This window comes from Carassius gibelio, chromosome A16, assembly GCF_023724105.1.
Source record: "Carassius gibelio isolate Cgi1373 ecotype wild population from Czech Republic chromosome A16, carGib1.2-hapl.c, whole genome shotgun sequence".
NCBI classification, from domain to species: domain Eukaryota; kingdom Metazoa; phylum Chordata; class Actinopteri; order Cypriniformes; family Cyprinidae; genus Carassius; species Carassius gibelio.
In genome coordinates this window covers 1,043,809-1,067,525 of record NC_068386.1, presented here as the reverse complement: position 1 = coordinate 1,067,525, position 23,717 = coordinate 1,043,809, and the positions used below count along the sequence as shown (strand labels likewise).

At 42.0% G+C, this 23,717-nt stretch overlaps 3 protein-coding genes across 7 annotated transcripts in view; 2 read left to right on the top strand and 1 right to left on the bottom strand.

The window, feature by feature from the left end:
* The window catches only part of LOC128030295 (tripartite motif-containing protein 16-like), a 29,212-nt gene extending 26,062 nt beyond the window's left edge, over window positions 1–3,150 (top strand). The window contains exons 2-7 of one of the 3 annotated variants that reach the window (XM_052617789.1): window positions 871–975; window positions 1,179–1,274; window positions 1,354–1,587; window positions 1,863–2,022; window positions 2,163–2,210; window positions 2,407–3,150. In XM_052617789.1, the coding sequence (XP_052473749.1) occupies window positions 871–975; window positions 1,179–1,274; window positions 1,354–1,587; window positions 1,863–2,022; window positions 2,163–2,210; window positions 2,407–2,930 (1,167 nt within the window). In that variant the 3' untranslated portion in view covers window positions 2,931–3,150. Of the gene's footprint in view, window positions 1–375; window positions 976–1,178; window positions 1,275–1,353; window positions 1,588–1,862; window positions 2,023–2,162; window positions 2,211–2,406 lie in introns of those variants that run through there. The other 2 variants (XM_052617790.1, XM_052617788.1) reach the window with 2 other exon arrangements.
* The window catches only part of LOC128030301 (cyclin-dependent kinase 14), a 144,732-nt gene that overhangs the window by 56,993 nt on the left and 64,022 nt on the right, over window positions 1–23,717 (bottom strand). The window lies entirely within an intron of this gene.
* Window positions 5,270–21,448, top strand: LOC128030296 (tripartite motif-containing protein 16-like). Its single transcript, XM_052617791.1, has 7 exons — window positions 5,270–7,266; window positions 7,512–7,607; window positions 7,687–7,920; window positions 8,972–9,131; window positions 9,273–9,320; window positions 12,544–15,040; window positions 20,376–21,448. Exons 1-6 carry the CDS (start codon window positions 6,688–6,690, stop codon window positions 13,065–13,067), a joined length of 1,641 nt encoding a protein of 546 aa, XP_052473751.1. The 5' UTR covers window positions 5,270–6,687; the 3' UTR covers window positions 13,068–15,040; window positions 20,376–21,448.

Sequence of the window (23,717 nt, the reverse complement as noted above, 5' to 3'; positions counted from 1 at the left end):
CAGTTTTTAAGACTGTTGTCCTGCTTCTCTGTAACTTGTATTCAACTTGTATTCCTTGAGTGTTTGTCTGACATCTAGAAGACATTTCATTATCAGGGTTCCACATTCCTAGTAAAGGAGAGTCACTTTCCCACAGAGTTTAGTTTGATCTGAATGAAACACACCTGAATCAACTAGTCAAGATATTTGCATTTTATTTTAATAACAGCCAAGTGTTGAGACTAAACACAGCGGTAAAGAGGAGCCTGCTTTTCAGACTCACAGACACACCTGTTTTATACACGTCACTCACACAGAACCAGTAAACAGGAAACACGTGAGTTCAGGGAAAGTGAAACTGAACTGTAGTTGAGCTGTGGTGTGTTTGTGTCTCTGTGTTCATGCAGTAACATGGCAGGAGCCAAAGTTTTTCAGGATGAGTTCTTGTGTCCAGTGTGTCTGGATCTCTTGAAGGATCCAGTGACCATCCAGTGTGGACACAGTTACTGTAAGATCTGTATTACAGACTGCTGGGATCGGGAGGATCAGATGAGAGTCTACAGCTGTCCTCAGTGCAGACAGACCTTCAGTCCAAGACCTGCTTTATCTAGAAACACCATCCTGGCTGAAGTGGTGGAGAAACTGAAGAAGAAACTGAAGGAGAGGAAACGTCCTGCTGACTGTGATGCTGGAGATGGAGATGTGCAGTGTGACGTCTGTACTGGAAGAAAATACAAAGCTGCCAAGTCCTGTCTGATGTGTCTGAACTCTTACTGTCAGAATCACCTCGAACAACATGAGAGCTGGTTTAGAGGAAAGAGACACAATTTGATTGAAGCCACTGGACGACTGCAGGAGATGATCTGCCAGAAACATGAGAAGCTTCTTGAGGTTTTCTGTCGCACTGATCAGAAATGTATATGTGTGCTGTGTACGATGGATGAACATAAAAACCATGACACTGTATCAGCCGCAGCACAGAGGACAGAGAAACAGGTATTTAACACTAGACACTGATTAAATATTGCTGCCACTCCTTATGCTCTATCAAAATTCATGCATGATGACTGTAAACTGGAGTTTGAACCTACAGCCATTAGTTATCAGTCCTACATTTACTGGATTCATCTGTTCTCATGATGATTTAGTGGCAGTAGTTTTCTGTGGCTACCACTCACTATCATCTGTTTGTCCTGCAGAAGCAGCTGAAGGAGACACAGAAGACGCTCCAGCAGAGAATCCAGCAGAGAGAGAAAGATCTCCAGCAGCTGAGAGAGACTGTGGAGTCTCATAAGGTGAGTCTGGAGAAGAAGAGAAGTTTGTCTCCGTCTCAGTTCAGACTCACTGAAGCTGAATCACTGTGTGTCCTAACAGCGCTCTGCACAGACAGCAGTGGAGGACAGTGAGAGGATCTTTACTGAGCTTATCCGCTCCATTGAGAGAAGCCGCTCTGAGCTGATACGACTGATCAGAGATCAGGAAAAGACTGCAGTGAGTCGAGCTGAAGAACGACTGGAGCGACTGGAGCAGGAGATCAATGATCTGAGGAGGAGAGACGCTGAGCTGGAGCAGCTTTCACACACACAGGATCACATCCAGTTCCTGCAGGTAACACACATCTAGTCTAGAAACATTCATTTTGTTCCTCATGCTGAACACAGAAACATAAACAAGACGTGTAGGTCATGAATTAATAATTGGTATCATTTGGAAATAGTTTTGTTTTAAGTGTAAAATACTAGAATCTGTAGCTCTAATGTGAGATAATGAGTATGAGAATGAAGCTGATGCTGTGAAAGTGCTGGATTGAGGAGCATTACTAAAGATCAAATCTGATGTTCCTGAAGTGTGGAGCTGATGAGTTTGATTTCTGTTTTCTGTAGAGTTTCCAGTCTCTCTCAGCACCTCCTGAATCTACAGATGAAAATAATGATCCCTACATTTCTCTCTACACTTTTGATGCTCTGAGAGAATCTGTCCTTCAGCTGAGAGACAAACTGGAGGATTTCTGCAAAGAGGAGCTCAAGAAGATCTCAGACAGAGGTAAAGTCCTGGAGATTCATCTGCTCTCATAAACCAGTCCATCATCATCTCATTTCATGGAGAACATAATATTAGAAATGTGTTAGGAATAGATACAGGATCATGAGAATCACACTGTTCATGTCTGTTGATTTCCACAGTCACATTCACCAACATTGTTCACTGGACCAGGAACGACTTTCTACAATGTAAGTCCGTAAGAAAACAAGCAGAATAACTGAGTGTGTTCATGGTCTTCCTGTAGAAGAGTTTCATATTTCAGGATGTAAATTATGATTTCAGCAGATATCTGTTCATCTGTACTGAGACACTGATGAGTTCAGCTTCATGAAAAGATCAAACAGATTCATAATTCCTGATTCTGATGTGTTTTATCTCCATCAGATTCCCATCAGCTCACTCTGGATCTGAACACAGTGAATAAACGTCTCCGTCTGTCTGAGAACAACAGAGTGATTACTGTCACTTACACAGTCCAGCCGTATCCTGATCATCCAGACAGATTTGATGTGTATCGTCAGGTGTTGTGTAGCGAGAGTGTGTGTGGACGCTGTTACTGGGAGCTGGAGTGGAGTGGAGATATTGGTGTGCGTATATCAGTTTCATATAAGAGCATCAGCAGGAAGGGATCGGGTTATGAGTGTTTGTTTGGATTTAATGATCAGTCCTGGAGTTTGATCTGCTTTCCCTCCAGTTACTCATTCACACACAATAAAATACAGACTGTTATCCCTGTGAAATCCATCAGTAGGAAAATAGGAGTGTTTGTGGATCACAGTGCAGGAACTCTTTCCTTCTATAGCATCTCTGACACAATGAGCCTCATCCACACAGTCCAGACCACATTCACTCAGCCGCTCTATCCTGGGTTTAATGTTTGGTCTGGATCATCAGTGAAACTGTGTTGATGAATCATAATAGACTATTGATAGATTCTACCCATAATGCTTTGAGCTGCATGATGAATCAGTAACAGTGAGATGTTATAGAGTCTCTTCTCTTCATAACACTAATACTGCAGCTGAACTTCTGTCAGTGAAATAACATGTCAGAATAAATGTGTAATAAATCCTCATATAGACAGTAAGATCAGTGTGTGTGTGTGTGTGTGTGAGTCCTGCTGAGTGACCATGTGTTTCTGTGCTTTTCTCAACATCTGTTTGTGTTGATTGTAGTTTTTAATGTAGTTTTTAATGACACATCAATCCTTTCTATTATTACTAATCATGATTACCTTTCAATTTAATTTCATTATTTACTTTATGTGTTTTGTGTTCTTGTGTCACGAGTTGCTGTTTTTCTTGTCATGCATTTAATTATTAACTGTGGAATTTGTTTTTATTTTTAAGTTACAGCTTGTTAATAATTCATTCTGTTATAGATCAGTGGTTAAAATGTGTAGATGACATGAAATGTCATCATGTGTGTGCGTCTGAAGACTTGATTCACGTCCTTCCTTCAGTGTGCGTCTGATCACACAGTACAGTAACAATCATTCAAGTGATTCAGGACGATGCACAGACTCAACGTTTAGTGTCGCTAGAAGCACTAGTAGTGATGACGGACTTGGTACACAGCAGTATTAAAGTGAGATCACAGTCTGTCCAGCAGGGGATAGTGTTGAATTATGTTTGGTTTGATGAAGCGTGAAATCTGGCTTTATCAGAACTTTTATATGAAGTAAAAAAATAAATATTGAAATAATTACATGCTGCATATCAGCTGGCCATAAATGAATTATTCTAGCAGTAAATTAGTTATGTTTGTGCTGTTTTAGAATCTTAATGAGTATTAATTCAATTTGCACAGAATGCAAAACAACTTAATAGTATTTAAATACATTAAATGTCAACAACCAACCAAACAACTAACAGCAGCATCTATCATACGTGAACTGTGATGAACCATGAAACACACACACACACACACACACACACACGCACAATGAGGTCATATTTTTTATGTATGGTGTTTAATACAAAGATAATTAGAATTATCTTTGTATAAAACAAAGATGAAGCTCTGTTATGAAAAATCTCTCTGAGAAACCGAGTTGAGCTCTGAAATCCAACAGAAACTCCAGAACGAGTGGCTTTAGTGCTGGAATAACATAATACAGTCTGTAGACAGTGCAAGTAAGCATCAAGAAAGAACAGCACAATTGTTTAGTTCTTAGATGACACGAATAAAGTTAATGAGATCATTGAGAGTGGAATCATCATAAAAGAGGCTTAAACCACATACTTTGATGCAACCTGCGACAAAATTCTTACTGTCATATGTTCCAACATTTATCAAAGATGAAGTAATTGAAAGAGAATTGGCAAGGCGTGGGAAAGTTGTACAAAAGATTAGAAAGAATGCTTTAAACTGTAAATCTGCAAAATTTAAGCATGTTGTTACTCTCCGTAGATAAGTGTATATGATTCTAAATAACGGACAGTAGTTGAATCTTGCACTGAAATTTTATTTATTTAACATCAGAAACAATTAAATGTTTTAAGTGTGGTAAAGAAGGACATCTTGTTCGTGCTTGTCCAGAGAATGGACAACATGAAACAATTCAGAATAATGATGGAGAGGGGCAAGAACAAAATGTTGTGTGTGAAAACCAACAAGAGAAGGATAGGGATAGAAATGAGGGGAAAAACATGAGAATGGTGAAAAAGTAAACAAGGAGCTGATCATGAAGAAAGTGTGAATAACGATAACGATAAGTGAGTTTGAATCTGTAAGCTCAGCTGATTCAGTTTCTCTTAGGAGATCTGAAAGGAATACCTATACCCTTGCAAACTGATTAACGAGTTCAGGTAGAGGATTTCATTCCTGATCGGAAATTGTTTATAGAGTCAGTAAGAGTGTCAATGAAAGAAAAAGGGTTTGGGGGTCTCACAGAACAAGAACTGATACTGGCTGAAGAAAATAGTTTTAAAAGCTGAAATCAACTATGTTAAATTATGCAAAAGCAATGTTATAATCTTTCTTTTTACTTTTCTTTTTTTGTTATGCTCAGTCTTTTTTTATTAATTTATTCATGAGTAATTTAAAGCTGGGCAGTTTGAACATAAATGGTGCAAGGGATCATAGAAAAAGAGCAGTGCTGTTTGACCTGGTAAAGCAAAAAAATATTGTTGTCATGTCATGTTCAGGAGACTTATACTGATATGCAGAATGAAAATGCATGGAAAATGGAGTTGGAAAGAGAGGTGTTTAAGAGTCATAAGACTAATATCAGGCAAGGATTTGCTTTGTCCAGCATGTTGTATGCTTCAGCAATTGAACCATTTTTAGTAAGAATAGTTTGGAGTATACCAAAATGTGATTTTAAAATTTAATTCTCGGCTTATGCTGATGATGTTATTGGTATTGTGAATAATCAAGAAGAGGTAGATAATCTAAGAATAATAATAATTGATGACTTTGGGAAACTGTCTTCAGCTAAGGTAAACTGGAGTAAGAGTGAAGTTATTGTATGTGGAAAGTGGGATGGATAATGCCTTCCTAATTTACCTGCAGGATTTGATTGGAAGAAAAATGGCTTTAAATATTTAGGTGTATACCTTGGAGATGATTCAGTTTTACAAAAAAACTGGGAGGGATTTTTAGAAAAAAAACTAAGGGGTGACTGGAAAAATGGAAATGGCTTTGGCCCAAAATATAATTTAGATGATGTGTTATAGTCATCAGTAATTTGGAGGCTTCAACATTTTGGCATTGCTTGGCATGTACTGAGCCACCAAGCGGACTTCTTGCAAAACTACAAGCTTTCATTATGGACTTGATTTGGACTAAGCTTCACTGGGTGCCGCAGAGTGTACTATATCTCCCTAAGTAGGAAGGAGGACAAGGACTAGTACATCTGGCCAGCAGAGGAGCAACTTTTTGTTTACAATTTATTCAAAGATTTTTAACTGTACCTGAAGATTTTGTTTGGAGGAATGTTGCTTACTTTATTTTGAGTCAAGCAGGAGGCCTGGGACTGGGTTTTTTTTCAGCTGAATGGACTGACTCCATTCTATAAAGCGGCCTTTAGAATATGGAGCTTATTCAAGAAAAAAGGTTTTGGTTTGTCTTTATTTGTTATTTGTTTACTAAACTGTTACTAAACGTTGCAGCTCTACATTGTGTTTGTTTGATATAGTGACATTCAGCATGTTACATGCATCTTACATTCAGCATTTTACAACTTATTTCTTAATAATGCTTAATGGCCAAACAACATACTAGATAATTTCTAATCTAGAAAATTTCAAAATGTTTAACTTGAAGCCTTCTTAATGCAAGTATTTTAAGGTATGAATTAAGTCCTGCAATGCACCTTGCATGCACTTTATGATGAATAATTGTAACCACATTGTTACACCAATATATATTGCATTACAAAGTGCATTATGGATAGCTTTATAATGCATTACATGTAAAGGCTTTAACAGACATCTTGCAGACATATCTGTGTTATCTGGGTCGAAACTAAACTCAACAGGAATGTTGCTCTTCAGAAAAAGGAATAAGGAAACTGCTTCGCATATTCACAGAAACCCCTTTTTTATACGAATCACTCAAACACAGAACCAGGAAAATATTTAAACTCATCAGTTCAGGAAAAGTTAAACTGAAGTTTAGTTGAGCTGTGGTGTGTTTGTGTCTCTGTAATGAAGTAGTAAAATGGCAGAAGCCAGAATTTCAGTGGATCAAAAGGATTTCTTGTGTGCAGTGTGTCTGGATCTCTTGAAGGATCCAGTGACCATCCAGTGTGGACACAGTTACTGTAAGATCTGTATTACAGACTGCTGGGATCAGGAGGATCAGAAGAGAGTCTACAGCTGTCCTCAGTGCAGAGAGACCTTCAGTCCAAGACCTGCTTTATCTAGAAACACCATGCTGGCTGAAGTGGTGGAGAAACTGAAGAAGACTACATTTTTTGCTGATTCTTACGCTGGAGCTGGAGATGTGCAGTGTGACGCCTGTACTGGAAGAAATCACAAAGCCGTAAAGTCCTGTCTGATGTGTCTGGACTCTTATTGTCAAACTCATTTTGACCGTCATGAAGAATTTCATTCACGTAAACCACACAGAGTGATTGAAGCAACTGGACGACTGCAGGAGATGATCTGCCAGAATCATGAGAAGCTCCTTGAGGTTTTCTGTCGCACTGATCAGAAATATATTTGTGTGCTGTGTACGATGGATGAACATAGAAACCATGACACTGTAACAGCAGCAGCACAGAGGAGAGAGAAACAGGTATTTAACACTAAACACTGCTGAAATATTGCTAAGCACTCCTTGTGCTTCATGATAATTCTTGTAAGATAATCGCAACCCATCGTTGCTTCTGGAGTTTGAACCTACAGCCATTAGTTATAAGTTGAGATAAGTAGCCTTTAAAATGTCTCATCCTATGTTTACTGGATTCATCTGTTCTCATGATGATTTAGTGGCAGTAGTTTTCTGTGGCTACCACTCACTATCATCTGTTTGTACTGCAGAAGCAGCTGAAGGAGACACAGAAGACGCTCCAGCAGAGAATCCAGCAGAGAGAGAAAGATCTCCAGCAGCTGAGAGAGACTGTGGAGTCTCATAAGGTGAGTCTGGAGAAGAAGAGAAGTTTGTCTCCGTCTCAGTTCAGACTCACTGAAGCTGAATCACTGTGTGTCCTAACAGCGCTCTGCACAGACAGCAGTGGAGGACAGTGAGAGGATCTTTACTGAGCTCATCCGCTCCATTGAGAGAAGCCGCTCTGAGCTGATACGACTGATCAGAGATCAGGAAAAGACTGCAGTGAGTCGAGCTGAAGAACGACTGGAGCGACTGGAGCAGGAGATCAATGTCCTGAGGAGGAGAGACGCTGAACTGGAGCAGCTTTCACACACACAGGATCACATCCAGTTCCTGCAGGTAACACACATCTAGAAGAACAGGATCATAGTGGACTTGAGCAGATCCTGCTGTGACAGAGACTCACAGAGAAACATTTCATGAGTGTCTTATTAAAAAATCATCAGTCAGACCTTAACCTGATCGTCTTCTTTTGAAAGAGACACCATTTACAAATGACATTCGGCTCTAGAAATCATTTCTCTGAGCTCTTTCTTCTGGAAAGATATATTCAGCTGTCAAAAACCACTAGCACCACCAACAGTTCAAAACTTCAGTAACATTCCAGCCTTTTATTTTATTTTTCCTTCCGAGTTATTGCATCATGGTGAAATCAGTGAACGTGATAGTAAACATTCTGAGTAACATTCATCTAAATTTGGATCAGGTGATCCTCAAAGTTGATGAAACTGATTAGTATTTGCCTGTTCCACATTAATGAGTTTTCTTATTTTTATGGCCTTAATGACTGAATTTGTGGTGGCTTTCCTCAAAAATTGGGGCCATATTTGCAGCATTTTAAAATCTTGTTGCTGTTTTGCAGTAAAAACACAGCAAAAAAAAAAAAAAAAAGCATTTTCAGTAAAATAATGTACATATTTTAAAATCTAATCTTGGCTTCTTGTGAAATCTGGTATTATGGGGAATACCAAATATTCCCCCCAATATAAATCATATTCCTTGTTCATTTCAGTAGGTTAATAGTAGCCTTCATTAAAGCTCTAGTTTAGAAACTTTCATTTCATCCCGTGGTGAACACAGAAATATAAACAAGACGTTTGATAGCTTGAGCAGCCGTTTCAGAAATCAACGAGTTGAAAAGACAATAGATGTGTAGGTAGTGAATGAATGGTATCACTTGAAAATTACATATAGTTTTTATATAATTGTAAAATACTAGAATCTGTAGCTCTACTGTGATTTAATGAATGTAGCTGATGCTATGGAAGAGCTGGTTTGTGGTGAGTTATGAAAGATCAGTCAAGTTAACAAGATCTGCACAAATCTGATGTTCCTGCAGGTTATTGGGTGAAGTGTGGAGCTGTTGAGTTTTGATTTCCGTTTTCTGTAGAGTTTCCAGTCTCTCTCAGCACCTCCTGAATCTACAGATGTAAATGAGGGTATCTTCAGTGATCTCTTCTCTTCTGATGATCTGAGAGAATCTGTCCATCAGCTGAGACACAAACTGGAGGATTTCTGCATAGAGCAGCTGAAGAAGATCTCAGACAGAGGTAAAGTCCTGGAGATTCAACTGCTCTCAGAAATGAGTCCATCATCATCTCATATCACAGAGAACATCATATTAGAAATGTCTTAGGGATGGATTGAGGGATCATGAGAAACACACTGTTCATGTCTGTTGATTTCCACAGCCACATTCACCAACATTGACTACTGGACCAGGAAGGACTTCCTACAATGTAAGTCAGTAAGAAAACAAGCATAAAAACTCACTGATTGTGTTCATGTTCTTCCTGTAGAAGGTGAAAGAAGATTTTGTTTCCTTCAGGGAATGAGGATTAAATGCGTAACTTAGACATACCCTTTCAGTCGGTCACGTTCAACATTACGTCAGAACAGACTGACGAATGGAGTCCCTTACAAACCACCACAGTAGCTGTCTTCCAGTGACCCGTGTAAGTTATAGCATCTTGTTGTGAGGCCAGCAAAAGTGAACGGCTAACATAGAATGCACTGGGTAGCATTTTCCAGCTGGAAGTATGGTAACAGGCTGCCAATACTCATAGGAGGACTTACAAAGCGGATATCAACCCATGTAGCGACTCTGAGATATCCAGCCCACAGGGTGGAAAATTTCAAAGACAGAGACAGCAAGGGTGGCTTGCCAAGGGTAAGACACATGCTACTGAGAGACTTACTGTGGAAATACACAGGTGGAATTGCACAAAAGAGAAATGACAATACATGGAGGCACTAGTCAAACACAGGGGCTGACCGACAGGGCGTGCATGTGCTCGACACAAACTGTGCTGGAAGAACCCAGGGTTCTGAACTGTGGAACTCACCTGAGGTGAATAGCGCACGCATCCAGTCTGTGGAGTGGAATCGCGCAGCAAGCAAATTGACACAGAGCAGGTCCTGATTACTGGCCTGAAGGGGCAAGTATGTGGGAGGACACAGGCTCTATACAGAGATTATAGAATCTCACAAACGTGTTAGCTGTCGCCCAGCCCACAGCTCTACAGATGTCTGTTAGCGAGGGAAGGAAGCTACAGTTGAGCTGAGTGAGCTCTTACCCCCAGGGGGCATGACAGGTCTTGAGCCTGATAAGACAATAGCATTCACTATCCAGTGGGATAACCTCTGCTTGGAGACAGCCTTTCCTTTCCATAACAGACAAAGACCTGGTCTGAGGTCCTGAAGCACTGAGTTCTGTCTAATTAAGTGTGGAGCACAGATTCTAGACAGAGCAGTGCCAGGGCTGGGTCTCAAGATAATTTGAAAGTTAGCCAGCCCAAATTCCAGACACGCTCCGTCAACTGATAAAACCTGCATGTGCCAGTCCCTCTGAACCAAAGCCAGAGCCACCCATTTTCTTGGGTACTATAATGTAGAGGCTGTAGAAGCTGGACTTCATGCCGGCTGGACAGACCAGCTCTATCATGCCCATTGCAAGCAGGGTCACGATCTCTGTTGGCATGATAGGAGCATCCTTGTCTACCATCGTAGCACAAACACCCCGAAACCTGGGGGGACACTGGGCAAATTGGATTGCAAAGCCAAGGGTGATCATTCAGATGAGCCAGCAGGAAGGACTGGAGAGCTGTAGCCAGGCCAGTTCAAAGGAACTTCAGCTGTTCCCACAGTAGAGCAGTAAGGCAGAACAGGTGGCCCCGACATGGAAGGAGTGCTCAGCAAGGTTGGAGTGCGTACATTCGTCTGATTCCAAAACATGGCAAAGGGGTGTGAGAAGGAATGCATTCTCAAGCTGGTCTTTGCCTGGAAACTGGCAAAAGAAGAAGGGGTGAGGTATCACATCGCCTACTGTCATCCACAGCCTCTGGGGACCTGGAAGTAGAGGAAACAGCTCTTTTAATAATGGTTTAGGTGCCACCAGTCATCTGGCCAGTGGCAGACCAAAAAGAAAATGAAAACCAAAGATTCTTCTCGGCCCTCCTCCGGTGGAAGGAGCGGTCCTGCTCCCATCTCCTGAAGAGCTGACTTCTCCCCTCAGGGTTGCCCATCTGAGGAACACCGCTGGGCCTGATGAAGAGGCAGCTGAGCAGGCGCTAGTGTAGAGGCAGCAGTGGGCCACTGGGGCAGAGTATGTTTTATGTCATCAAACTGCTTTGGGGCAGCAGAGAATTGCTGGGCAAAACTCTAGATTGTGTTGCCAAAGAGGCCAGCCTGAGAGACCGGGGAGTTGAGGAGCTGGGTCCTCTCAGACTCCCTAATGTCTGCCAGGTTCAGCCATAGGTGCCACTCCTGGACCACCTAAGTGGACATAAACTGACCTAAGGAGCACACAGTAACCTCTGTCGCCTATAGAGTGAGGTCAGTAGGAGAGCAAGCCTCCTGCAAGACTTCTGGGTCGACACTGCATCTTGGCCTGGTAGATCTGGAGGTAGGGATGGGTAGATTGACACCTAGTATCGACACATTTCGAGTTTTTGAGCCGGGAAAGCATGGCCGGACTCAGACTCGGGCAATGCTGGCATCCCAGAGGGAGGCATCAAAGCTGAATCCTCATCTCCCGAGGACTCAAGCTTGTCTTGTGATGCAGCGATTTGGAGCCCCGAATGAAATGATGGGGACCTGGTGAGAGGGCCCAGCATGCTCAACTGGAAGCTCCATGGGCTGTGGTGTTTGTGAGGGGGTGTGGCCCGAGGAGGTTGTCTCATCGGGGAGGCCCACACCATCACCATGAGATCACCCTGGCCACCAGCGGATATAGTGCTCTCACAGAAAGAGGATCTAGATTGGGGTGTGGCAGAAGGGACTCTATACTGTTTAAGGTAACCGAGTCATGATCTTAACACCACGATTGTCATGTTCCTGCAATGAGAGCATCAACCATCCATGAATGCAGAATCAACGTGCCGAAAAGGCCAGGCATGTGAGAAGCGATCCAATCGTGGCCATCATGAGGAGCCATATATTGACCGCACTCAGAAACGCATGGGCAGTTTGACATCTGTAAAAAGATGCAAACACAACCAGTGAAGCTCTTTTAGAAAAACAGCTCTTTCAGAGGTGCTTAATCGCTAAGGGGAACACAGAGCTGGAGAGAAAAAGCAGAAAGCCCAAACAAACTGCTGAAATGCGCTGTTGCATCAACAGCACTGAAGACTCCGGTGCAGAAAACACTCCAGTGAAGCAGGCAGAGAGATGTGCTCAGTTCTGAAGTGAAAGCTTGAATGAGAGTTGCTCATGCTGCTCGTTATATACCCTCGCAATGCAAATCCTGCAGACCAAGGTACTCAGTCTACCATTGCCTCATCCTGTTACGACTCTAAGGTGATAGGACTCTCAGGCAAGACCCCATTCGTCAGTCTGTTCTGACGTAAAAGCAAACGTGACCGTCTGACAGGGAACCGGTGATACACTGAACATGAAGTGTTCAGCTACATGAAAAGATCAAACAGATGAATAACTGATTATGATGTGTTTTATCTCCATCAGATTCCCATCAGCTCACTCTGGATCTGAACACAGTGAATAAACGTCTCCGTCTGTCTGAGAGCAATAGAGTGATTACTAACACTGGCACGGATCAGACATATCCTGATCATCCAGACAGATTTAATTATGTGTCTCAGGTGTTATGTAGAGAGAGTGTGTGTGGACACTGTTACTGGGAGCTGCAGTGGAGTGGACAAGAAGTGTGTATATCAGTGTCATATAAGAGCATCAGCAGGAAGGGACGGGGTCATGATTGTTGGTTTGGATTTTATGATCAGTCCTGGAGTTTAATCTGCTCTTCCTCCAGTTACTCATTCATCCACAATAAGATACAGACTGTTATCCGTGTAGAGTCCATCAGCAGGAGAATAGGAGTGTTTGTGGATCACAGTGCAGGAACTCTGTCCTTCTACAGCGTTTCTGACACAATGAGCCTCATCCACACAGTCCAGACCACATTCACTCAGCCGCTCTATCCTGGGTTTAGTCTTTTTTTTTCTGGATCATCAGTGAAACTGTGTTGATGAATCAGAATAGATAATAAACCCACACACACACACACCTCCTCATTTTGCCTTACCAGAGGCTGCGGTTCAGTCTCCTCTGTGTATGGAGTGAGAGTGTAACTGAAGAGAAGATTCTGGGACTTACTCTACTATCTGGTATCGGTCAGAGAGAGCCGATCTATATCCGAGAATGAAGGTATTATTCGGTGTTACTTCTGAAGCCATTTCTTACACATGGTCATGTTATGAATTTTTGCTAATCAGACAACTATCTGATTTGTAAAAACGTTTTCATTTATACTTGGCCACATACATGTGTCGTCGAAAAAGGCATATAAATCCGATCTTCAATGCCTGCACTATATTTAAATTCAATCTAAATTCGCTATCATTAAAGTCAATGAACTCAAAAGATAAACACTGCATTTTATTAATTATCAGCTCATTTCGAGATCAAAGACCGCAATAGCCTATAATATGCACACAATTTTGGGAGGAGTAAAATTTACATATGTGGTTTCAACAACCACCGGGATTGATATCGGGCAATCCTGAACGCTAAGTATCGGAATCGGTATCGGAGGTTAAAAAGGCAGATCGGAGCATCCCTAATTGGAGAAAGAAAAAACCTATCGTCAATAAGAGTGATAAAAATCTCCAACAGCTCTGACAAAGTCTGGGTCTGTACACAAACAACAGTAGTATACGAGGGGACACTTGAGGAAGATACAGCTTTGGAAATAGTACCATAGATTATATGATAACAGACATAGATCCTTCATCTCTTCAAGCATTCACTGTAAGAGAACTAACCCCACTGTCCAAACACAGTTAAATAACTAGAGCAGTTAAATAACTATAACTAGTTGCTATACCCAGCAACACTGCAATGCTTTTGAAATACAAATGCACAAATATTAGTCATGCCAAGAAAATAAAGCACTTAATACTGAAACTGAAGTAGAATTTCAGACGTTGTTCTTGTGTGCAGTGTGTCTGGATCTCCTGAAGGATCCAGGTAAGAATAGAGATCAAAATATACAGCTTATAGTTTATTTATATAAGAGGTATATTTGTGTATAAAAGTTGGGTATCATAGTGTTATCCTAGTCCCCAGCAATGTTTTCATAACACAAATGTACTAATGTTTGTCATGCCAATAAAGTTGTACTAATGTTTGTCATGCCTAATACTGAAATTGAATACTGAGAGAGAGTGTGTGAATGTGAGTATGCCTGTGTGTTTGTGTGTGTGAAGACTGAAGCCAACTGAAAGACTGAAAAAAACTGATCTATCAGTGTGATCATGAAGGGAGTGTAAATCTGTACAGTTATTAGTCCTGTAGTTCAAGTGTAGTAATTAGGATGCAGAATTAATCAAGTTTTTAAAACTATTGACCTGCTTCTCTTTAACTTGTATTATTTGAGTGTTTGTCTGAGACTGATATCAAGCAGACATTTCATTATCAGGGTTCCCCATTCCTAGTCCAGGAGAGTCACTTTCCCACAGAGTTTAGTTTGATCTAAATTAAACAGACCTGATTCAACTTCTTAAGGTCTTTGCATTAACGGCCAGGTGTGTCGAAACTAAACTCTAAAGGATCAGGAACCTGCTTCACAGACACACCTGTTAAACACACGTAACAAACACAGAACCAGGAAACAGGAATCTCATGAGTTCAGTGAAAGAGAAACTTAAGTGCAGTTGAGCTGTTGTGTGTTTGTGTCTCTGTATTCAAGCAGTAACATGGCAGGAGCCAAAGTTTTTCAGGATGAGTTCTTGTGTCCAGTGTGTCTGGAACTCCTGAAGGATCCAGTGACCATCCAGTGTGGACACAGTTACTGTAAGATCTGTATTACAGACTGCTGGGATCAGGAGGATCAGAAGAAAGTATACTGGAGCGACTGGAGCAGGAGATCAATGATCTGAGGAGGAGAGACACTGAGCTGGAGCAGCTTTCACACACACAGGATCACATCCAGTTCCTGCAGGTAACAGATCTAGAAGCTCTATTCTAGAAACATTAATTTTGTTCCTCATGCTGAACATGGAAACATAAGACGTGTAGGTCATGAATGAATGATTGCTTTCACTTGGGAATCATGTATAATTCCTCTTCAGGAACTCGAGCTGCATGGAGCGCTTTGGGAAAAGGAATATCGTGTGCAATCTGTCCAATGGAAGAGCGTGACGTCACAGGTGGGGTGACGTAGCGACCAGGAAGGCTCCGGCCTTGCCCACAAAACCGTTAAAAACAACATCAATGTTAATGAGCAAGGGCTATGTGGCAGCAGGTCAGGCGGGGGCGTGCCTTCACACTATGGCCGTCTTGCAGGCATATCATACCTGCTGAGAGATTTAGATGAGGGAGAGAGGATCAAGTCCGAAGATATCGCAGAGCTTAGACGGACCACTGATCTCTCCCTCCGCGCCACCAAAGAGACCGCTCGCACGTTTGGGCGGTCTATGGCAGCCTTGGTGGCCGCGGAGAGGCATTTATGGCTGACCCTGTCTGCGACACAGTCAATACTGTAGTCGACAGGTTCCAGGAGGCACGCAAACAGGAGGCGATGTTCCAGAGTTTCCTCCCTCGTCGCTCTTGTGGGATTTGGGTGGGAGATACCCAAGCCACAAGCAAGCTCCTCATACCGTGAGGCTCAAAAGCAGAGCGTCGCCACTTGTGCTCCCCCACATCGGGACAGAGGGTCTTAGCTCTGAGTCGGGGGCTTCCAAAGCCAAGTCAGATCTTCGTGCAATTATCGAAGCTAGGAAGCGCAGTGACCTTGAGGGTAGCCCCCACTGCAGTAGAGCGGTGTCCACCTCATTATACGGGGCCCGTCTCACCCCAGTGCCCTCTGGAGGCCAGTCTGCCAACCCTGCCAGTGTTTCAGGGTGCAGCGGTCTCCCGCGAGCGTTACTCCCAGTTATTTATCCTATTTATATATTTATATATAATCGCCCGGAGCTGTGGAAGTTGTGGGTGTGGCCCCTGAGGGGGCACAGTTCATAGCATTCGGTCTCTCAACTGAGGTTGTTGAAACCCTCCTCCAATCCAGAGCTCCCTCTACGAGGAAACTGTATGCCCTGAGGTGGAAACTCTTCACCTCATGGTGCAGAGACCGCCAGCTTGACCCCGTTAACTGCCCAGTTGGTACAGTTCTTGAGTTTCTCCAAGCTAGGCTCTCTGCGGGGTTAACTCACTCCACCTTAAAGGTGTACGTGGTGTCCATAGCTGCTTACCACGTCCCTTTCAATGGTCAGTCAGTGGTTAGACACCCCCTAGTTACACGTTCCTCCACGGTGCACTGAGGCTGAGACCTCCAGTACGGTCCCGTACTCACAGTGGGACTTGGTTCTGGTGTTAGAGGCTCTTTGTAAAGCCCTCTCGGTGGCCCCTAACTACTTAGACTTTGCCCCTGGTATGGCCAAAGCATTCTTATACCCTCTAGCGGGTTATGTTTCTAAAGTTCCCTCTGTTACGCCACAACCAATAGTACTGCAGGCCTTCTGCCCTCCTCCCTTTCGGGAGCCAGACCAGGAAAAGCTAAACTGTATATGTCCAGTTCGAGCACAGAGCTGCCCTGTGGAGAGAAACTGACCAATTGCTTGTTTGCTATGGTCCTGCTAAAAAGGGTTTCTCTGCCTCTAAGCAGACCCTTAGTCGTTGGATAGTCAAGGCTATCAATGTCTCCTATGAGTCCTCTGGTCTGCCCATTCCTTTGGGAGCCAAGGCTCACTCTACTCGGGGTATGGATGCCTCTATGGGCTTTCTAGCATGCGTGTCCCTCTTGGACATCTGCAACGCTGCGGGATGGTCCACGCCCCCTACATTTGCCAGATTTTACAATCTTGATATGCAAGCTGCTCCGGGCTCTTCTGTCCTCTTGCCTTAGCTGTGCTTTTCGGATACACACTAGGCAGGGGATTGTTAGTCTAGCAGCGTTGGCTCATCGTTCCCCAAAGCGCTCGACGCAGCTCGAGTTCCTGAAGAGGAACGTCTATAGGTTACGAATGTAACCCTAGTTCTTCGAGGGAACGAGACACTGCATCGCAGAGCCATACTCCCGGCACCCCTGCCGGCGCTTCCCTACTCGAAGCTGAAGCCAGCTACTTGGCACATGCCTTTATAGCTTCCTGGTCGTTATGTCACCCCGCCTGTGACGTCACACTCTTCCATTGGACAGATTGCACACGATATTCAGAGTTGATCTTGCCAAAGGCATTTCCCCAAAGCGCTCGACGCAGCGCCTCGTTCCCTCAAGGAGCTAGGGTTACATTCGTAACCTAGAGACGTTTTATTTTAAGTGAAATCAAATTGTAGAATCTGTAGCTCTAATGTGAGATAATGAATATGAGAAGAATGAAGCTGATGCTTTGAAAGTGCTGGATTCAGACAGGTCAACAAGATCTGCACAAATCTGATGTTCCTGAAGGTTATTGAGTGAAGGTGGAGCTGATGAGTTTTGATTTCTGTTTTCTGTAGAGTTTCCAGTCTCTCTCAGCACTCAATATCTGCTCTCAATATCAGTGTCATATAAGAGCATCAGCAGGAAGGGATCGGGTGATGAATGTGTGTTTGGACATAATGATCAGTCCTGGAGTTTAATCTGCACCCGCTTCAGTTACTCATTCAGACATAATAAAATACAGACTGTTATCCCTGTAGAGTCCGTCATCGGTAAAATAGGAGTGTTTGTGGATCACAGTGCAGGAATCTTGTGCTTCTACAGCGTCTCTGACACAATGAGCCTCATCCACACAGTCCAGACCACATTCACTCAGCCGCTCTATCCTGGGTTTAATGTTCGGTCTGGATCATCAGTGAAACTGTGTTGATGAATCATAATAGACTATTGATAGATTCTACCCATAATGCTTTGAGCTGCATGATGAATCAGTAACAATGAGATGTTATAGAGTCTCCTTTTCTCTTCATAACACTAATACTGCAGCTGAACTTCTGTCAGTGAAATAACATGTCAGAATAAATGTGTAATAAATCCTCATATAGACAGTAAGATCAGTGTGTGTGTGTGTGTGTGTGTGTGTGTGTGTGAGTCCTGCTGAGTGACCATGTGTTTCTGTGCTATTCTCAACATCTGTTTGTGTTGATTCTAGTTTTTAATGTAGTGACACATCAATCCTTTCTATAATTACTAATCATGATTACCTTTCAATTCATATGAACACAGTCAATAAATCAATTTCATTATTTACTTTTTGGAGCTCCGGCCCTTTCCAGTGTTTTGTGTTCTTGTGTCACGAGTTGTCATGCATTTAATTATTAACTGTGGAATTTGTTTTTTTATTTTTAAGTCACAGCTTGTTAATAATTCATTCTATTATAGATCAGTGGTTAAAGTGTGTAGATGACATGAAATGTCATCATGTGTGTGTGTCTGAAGACTTGATTCAGGTCCTTCCTTCAGTATGCGTCTGATCACACAGTCGATCACACTGACGATGCACAGACTCAAGGTTTAGTGTCGCTAGAAGCACTAGTAGTGATGACGGACTTAAAAGGAAGTCTTGGCCTAGTGGTTAGAAAGTTTGAGTCCTAACCCTAAGGTTGTGGGTTTGAGTCTCAGGCTGGCAATACCACGACTGAGGTGCCCTTGAGTTAGGCACCGAACCCCCAACCACAGGTGTGTGTTCACTGCTGTGTGTGTTCACTGCTGTGTGTATGTGTGTGTGTGTGTGTGTGTGTTCACTGCTGTGTGTGTTCACTGCTGTGTGTGTTCACTGCTGTGTGTGTGTGTGTGTGTGTGTGTGTTCACTGCTGTGTGTGTTCACTGCTGTGTGTGTGTGTGTGTGTGTGTGTGTGTGTGTTCACTGCTGTGTGTGTGTGTGTGTGTGTGTGTGTGTGTTCACTGCTGTGTGTGTTCACTGCTGTGTGTGTGTGTGTGTGTGTGTGTGTGTGTGTGTGTGTGTGTGTGTTCACTGCTGTGTGTGCAGTTTGGATGGTTTAAATGCAGAGCACGGATTCTGAGTATTGGTCACCATAATTGGATGTATGTCAGGTCCTCTAGTAAACAGCACTATTAAATAGAGCTCACAGTCTATCCAGCAGGGGGCAGTGTTGAATTATGTTTAGATTGAAGCGTGAATCTGGCTTTATATAAATTAAAAAAATAATAATAATGAAATAACTATATGCTGAATATCAGCTGGCCTTATTCTAGCAGTAAATTAGTTATGTTGGTGCTGTTTTAGAATCTTAATGAGTATTCATAAAATTTGCACAGAATGCAAAACAACTTAATAGTATTTAAATACATTAAATGTCAACAACCAACCAAACAACTAACAGCAGCATCTATCATATGTGAACTGTGATGAACCATGAAACACACACACACACACACACACACACACATACACAATGAGGTCATATCATAGACGTCAGGTGTTTTATATAAAGAATGAGAATGATTACAGACTAAACCCAAAATCAAACTCTTAAAGAAAACACAAAAATGTATCCATGAATAATCTGTGGTCAGTCACACAGAAAAAAACGAAGAAAAAACTAAATTAATTAAGGAGCCACTATTCTTCTGTGTGGGTGTATTCAAGCCGCGCGGGTTTAGCGCGGGGGCGTAGTCACATTAGAATGAAGGGAGACATGAAAAACAGACATCGCGTTGTGTTCATATGGATTACTTTATCACAGAATATCTGTTTTCTTGTTTGGTTTAAAAGTAGACATGTCAGGCTTTCTATAGATATCTCTTTGTTGAGTATTCACGGAGTAACACTTCATTTTAATGACGTGTTTGAACATGACGATCAGCGCAGAGAAAGGCTGCAGACAGCACACCTTGTTTGTTATCTTTATTTTATAAAAGCACAAAGTTCTGTTGTTATTATGTCTGTATACAAAACAAAGTAGACCCTTTACAGATTCGATTGATGTATTGCTCTTATCAGTACGATTAAAACTGAAAGTGTAATTTAAGTTCATTTCAGGGTTATCAGGAGAAAATAACTCATGACGCGTGTGACTCCAGAGGGTTAATATATTTATATCTACATCTGTTATTCTGCTCTATATCTGAGTTTTCTCTGACCTCCTTCAGAAACAGAGACATGAGAAATGCCCTGCGTCTCAGACATCAGTCCACTTTCACAGTCCTGTACCTCTGTGATGAGAAATGTCTCTGAGAAACCGAGTCGAGCTCTGAAATCCCACAGGAGCTCTGGAATGAGCGGCTTCAGCGCTGGAATAACAGAAAACCTCTCTCTCTCTCTCTCTCTCTCTCTCTCTCTCTCTCTCTCTCTCTCTCTCTCTCTCTCTCTCTCTCTCTCTGTCTATCACGCTCTCAGAGAGCAAGACCCTTTAAAACAACCTCCACTCAGGAGCAAAAGCAATCTGGAGTGAAATTTGTCTTCTAGATTGAAAACACATTGGGGGGAAAGATCGAGCCCTGGACATCAAACATCCAGCGAATGAATCTCTGAGAGCAGGTCACCTTCACATGACCACAGGAACCAGACCAGTTCAGTCCGGATCAGATCAGTTTGGGAGACCTTAGAGGAACTAAGCAATGACAAAGAGACACACTAGAAACCACCCAGAAGACCCCAGCAACCAGACTAAATGGTTTATTCAAAACTCCCTCCATTCACTAGCTTTCTTACTGTAATTGATTCATTTCTGCTCTTTATTCTGACACTAGTGCAGAATATTTTTGGCGTGGAGTGATCTTAAAGGTCAGAGGGAGGGTTTGACGTGATCAATTATCCTGATCCCTGACAGACGAAAAGCGTGAAAGAGAAATAAAATGCAATGCTGAGTTTCCTAAAGACTTGTCTTTTGGATCGTGCATGGATAATGAATTTATGCATATATATATATATAATAAATTCCCTACAGTTAACTAAAACTAGCAGCACAATGGAGGACGTGAAGCAGTCATTATTGCTTTAATTTTTCTTAGAGTTGAAAAGACTTTACAGCTTAATGTTGAACATAACAGATTCTACTGGAAGATCTTGTGTCCTTTTGCACAGCAGATGTTAAAATCTGATATCAGGATACTGGATGTACCAAGCTCTTCCTCTGACACACGAAACACTCAGATCTGTGGGAAAACTGGTTCATTCCTCACGTTTTGCATGAGCTGATGGATCAATGAGGTGTGAGACAGGCAACTGATGGGCTGTCAGAGATACCTGGACTTGTGTGTGTGTGTGTGTGTGTGTGTGTGTGTTTAGAGGAGAGGACAGAGAAACTAAAAAGGCCTTCAAAGCTGAACTTCATGTAAATGAGAAGCTAAGACAAGCCGAGGTTCTGACGCCTGCCATGAATTATAAGATGATGCATGAATGGCAGCATAATTCAGTCAATCTGTGTCAAATCAACCACATTTCAGAAACCTACTAGGCTTATAGTTTTGATTTTGTAAATTCTTTTTACAAAAAAGAATAAAAATCTGATAAAATCCGAAAATATGAAATGTTATGGATTAATATTTAAAGAATAATTCACTATTTTGTAGAAGAGGATACAAATTGCAATTTTCACCTGAGATTTGGAGCCAAATTATAGTGGGGTAAAAATGATTATTATTACACGTTACTTTTACACAGAGATTGGAAGGTCTTTTAGTGAAATCTGGTGACTTCAACAATCTTCAGTGCATTATTTGACAATGGTACCAGTCCAAAAATGGGGAAAAGCACTGAGTTTTTTTCAGTTTGCATGCCTGTAACTCAGAAATATTAAATATATCTTAATGCCCTTTTAGATTTTGGGTCTTAAACTTTTCTTTTGGTATCTTCATTTTTAAGGCCCAATCTGGTTCAATTCCAGCGATACTGGGAAATATAGTAATATATCATTAAATGTGAGTTTATATAATTTTATTTAACGTAAAAATATAATATGTATTAAAAGTGTGTGTGTGTGTGTGTGTCTGTCTGTCTGTCTCTCTGTGTGTGTGTCTCTGTGTGTGTGTGTGTGTGTGTGTGTGTGTGTGTGTCTCTGTGTATGTCTCTCTGTGTGTGTGTCTGTGTGTGTGTGTGTGTGTTTGTCTGTCTCTGTGTGTGTGTGTGTGTGTGTGTGTGTGTGTGTGTGTGTCTCTGTGAGTGAGTGTGTGTGTGTGTATCATATCAGGACACAACTCTGTATAATGTCATGGGTATGACACAGGTATTACAAGTAGACGGTGACTTATGAGGACATAACCCATGTCCCCATTTTTCAAAACACTTTTAAATCATACAGAATGAGTTTTTTTTGAGAAAGTAAAAATGCACAAAGTTTCCTGTGAGGGTTAGGGTTAGGTGTAGGGTTGGTGAAGGGACATAGAATATACAGTTTCTACAGAATAAAAACCATTACACCTATGGGATGAACATACTTTACACAAAAACAAACGTGTGTGTGTGTGTGTGTGTGTGTGCACACATGAACTGATATATTTATATGAACGTCTCTAACGGCTCCAGCAGGTCTCAGGTGTTCTGGGAGACTGTAGTGGACGTGTTGTGGTGAAGCTCTCAGAAACAGAAGGAGGTGCAGATGTGGCTCAGCCGCCCGCAGCGGAGCCGTGAGTGATGGCACATGTATTATAGATGGAGGGAGGAGGGAGGGACTCTTTGAAGTGTGAGCGGAGCGGGTGGAGAGAGATCAGGGCTGCGGGAGCGAGTGGCAAACGAGTGTTTTGCAAATCAGCGGGGAGCTGAGAGAAGAAGAACCCCAGCACACACTGACAGCAGCCGTCAGGAGACCAGCACAAACCTGCTGATGAAGCTCAACACTATCCTTCAGAGCAGTTCAACAGCCTACGCACATAACAATACCTTTAACAGAGACTCGACTCTGTAGTGCTGAGAACACATGCACTAACCCTAAAACACCTCAAATGCTCATGAAGAAAAGGACTGACGGAGGACACCGGTGAATAACGTTTCTAACTGAGACCCATGAGAACAAAATAAACTGAAAGGAGATAAATAAAACCATCTCCTCAACTTTATTCACTGAAAATGTGAAATGCATGTGAGATATCATATGAATATTTACTAGCTGATTATCATGCCAATGCAATAACGCCAGTCTATTATGTTCTCAAACACTGTGCAAATCATCTTGAAAGGGTCGAATCTTTGGAAATGGAGAGACTAATTACTAATCTGAATTGAAATGAACCTCAAATGACCTATGAAATGAGCTGAGAGTTATTAGTTAATAAATGAAAGGTTCTCTCCTGTGCCTGTCATCATTAATACACTTGAATTATTTAATGAGGATTAGATGGGCAATACTTAAAAATGATGTAAAAATTGGTGCACTGAAAGAAAATGGTATGTAAACTATTTTCACTCAGATATTGCTAGTAAATTTCACAAAGAGTTAAATAGAAAAGGAAAGTAACAATGAAACAGCTGAAAAAGTCTCAAGTCTCAAACTGCTATAATTTTAAATAGTTTTGTCTCTTCTAAAGCTTCAGAAAATCTCCAAATATTCATTTCATTGCACTAAAGTCTAAGCTCATATATGAAATAACTGACAAGTTCCTCATCCTTAAAGCCCATATCCACATAATCACAGTCTCCTGAGTGATTCCAACCACAATAAAGAGCAAAACAAACCGATTTCTCCCAGATCTGGCCTCTCTCGTGTGTGGCAGCTGTGCATGATGGGATTCGAAATGCATCGCA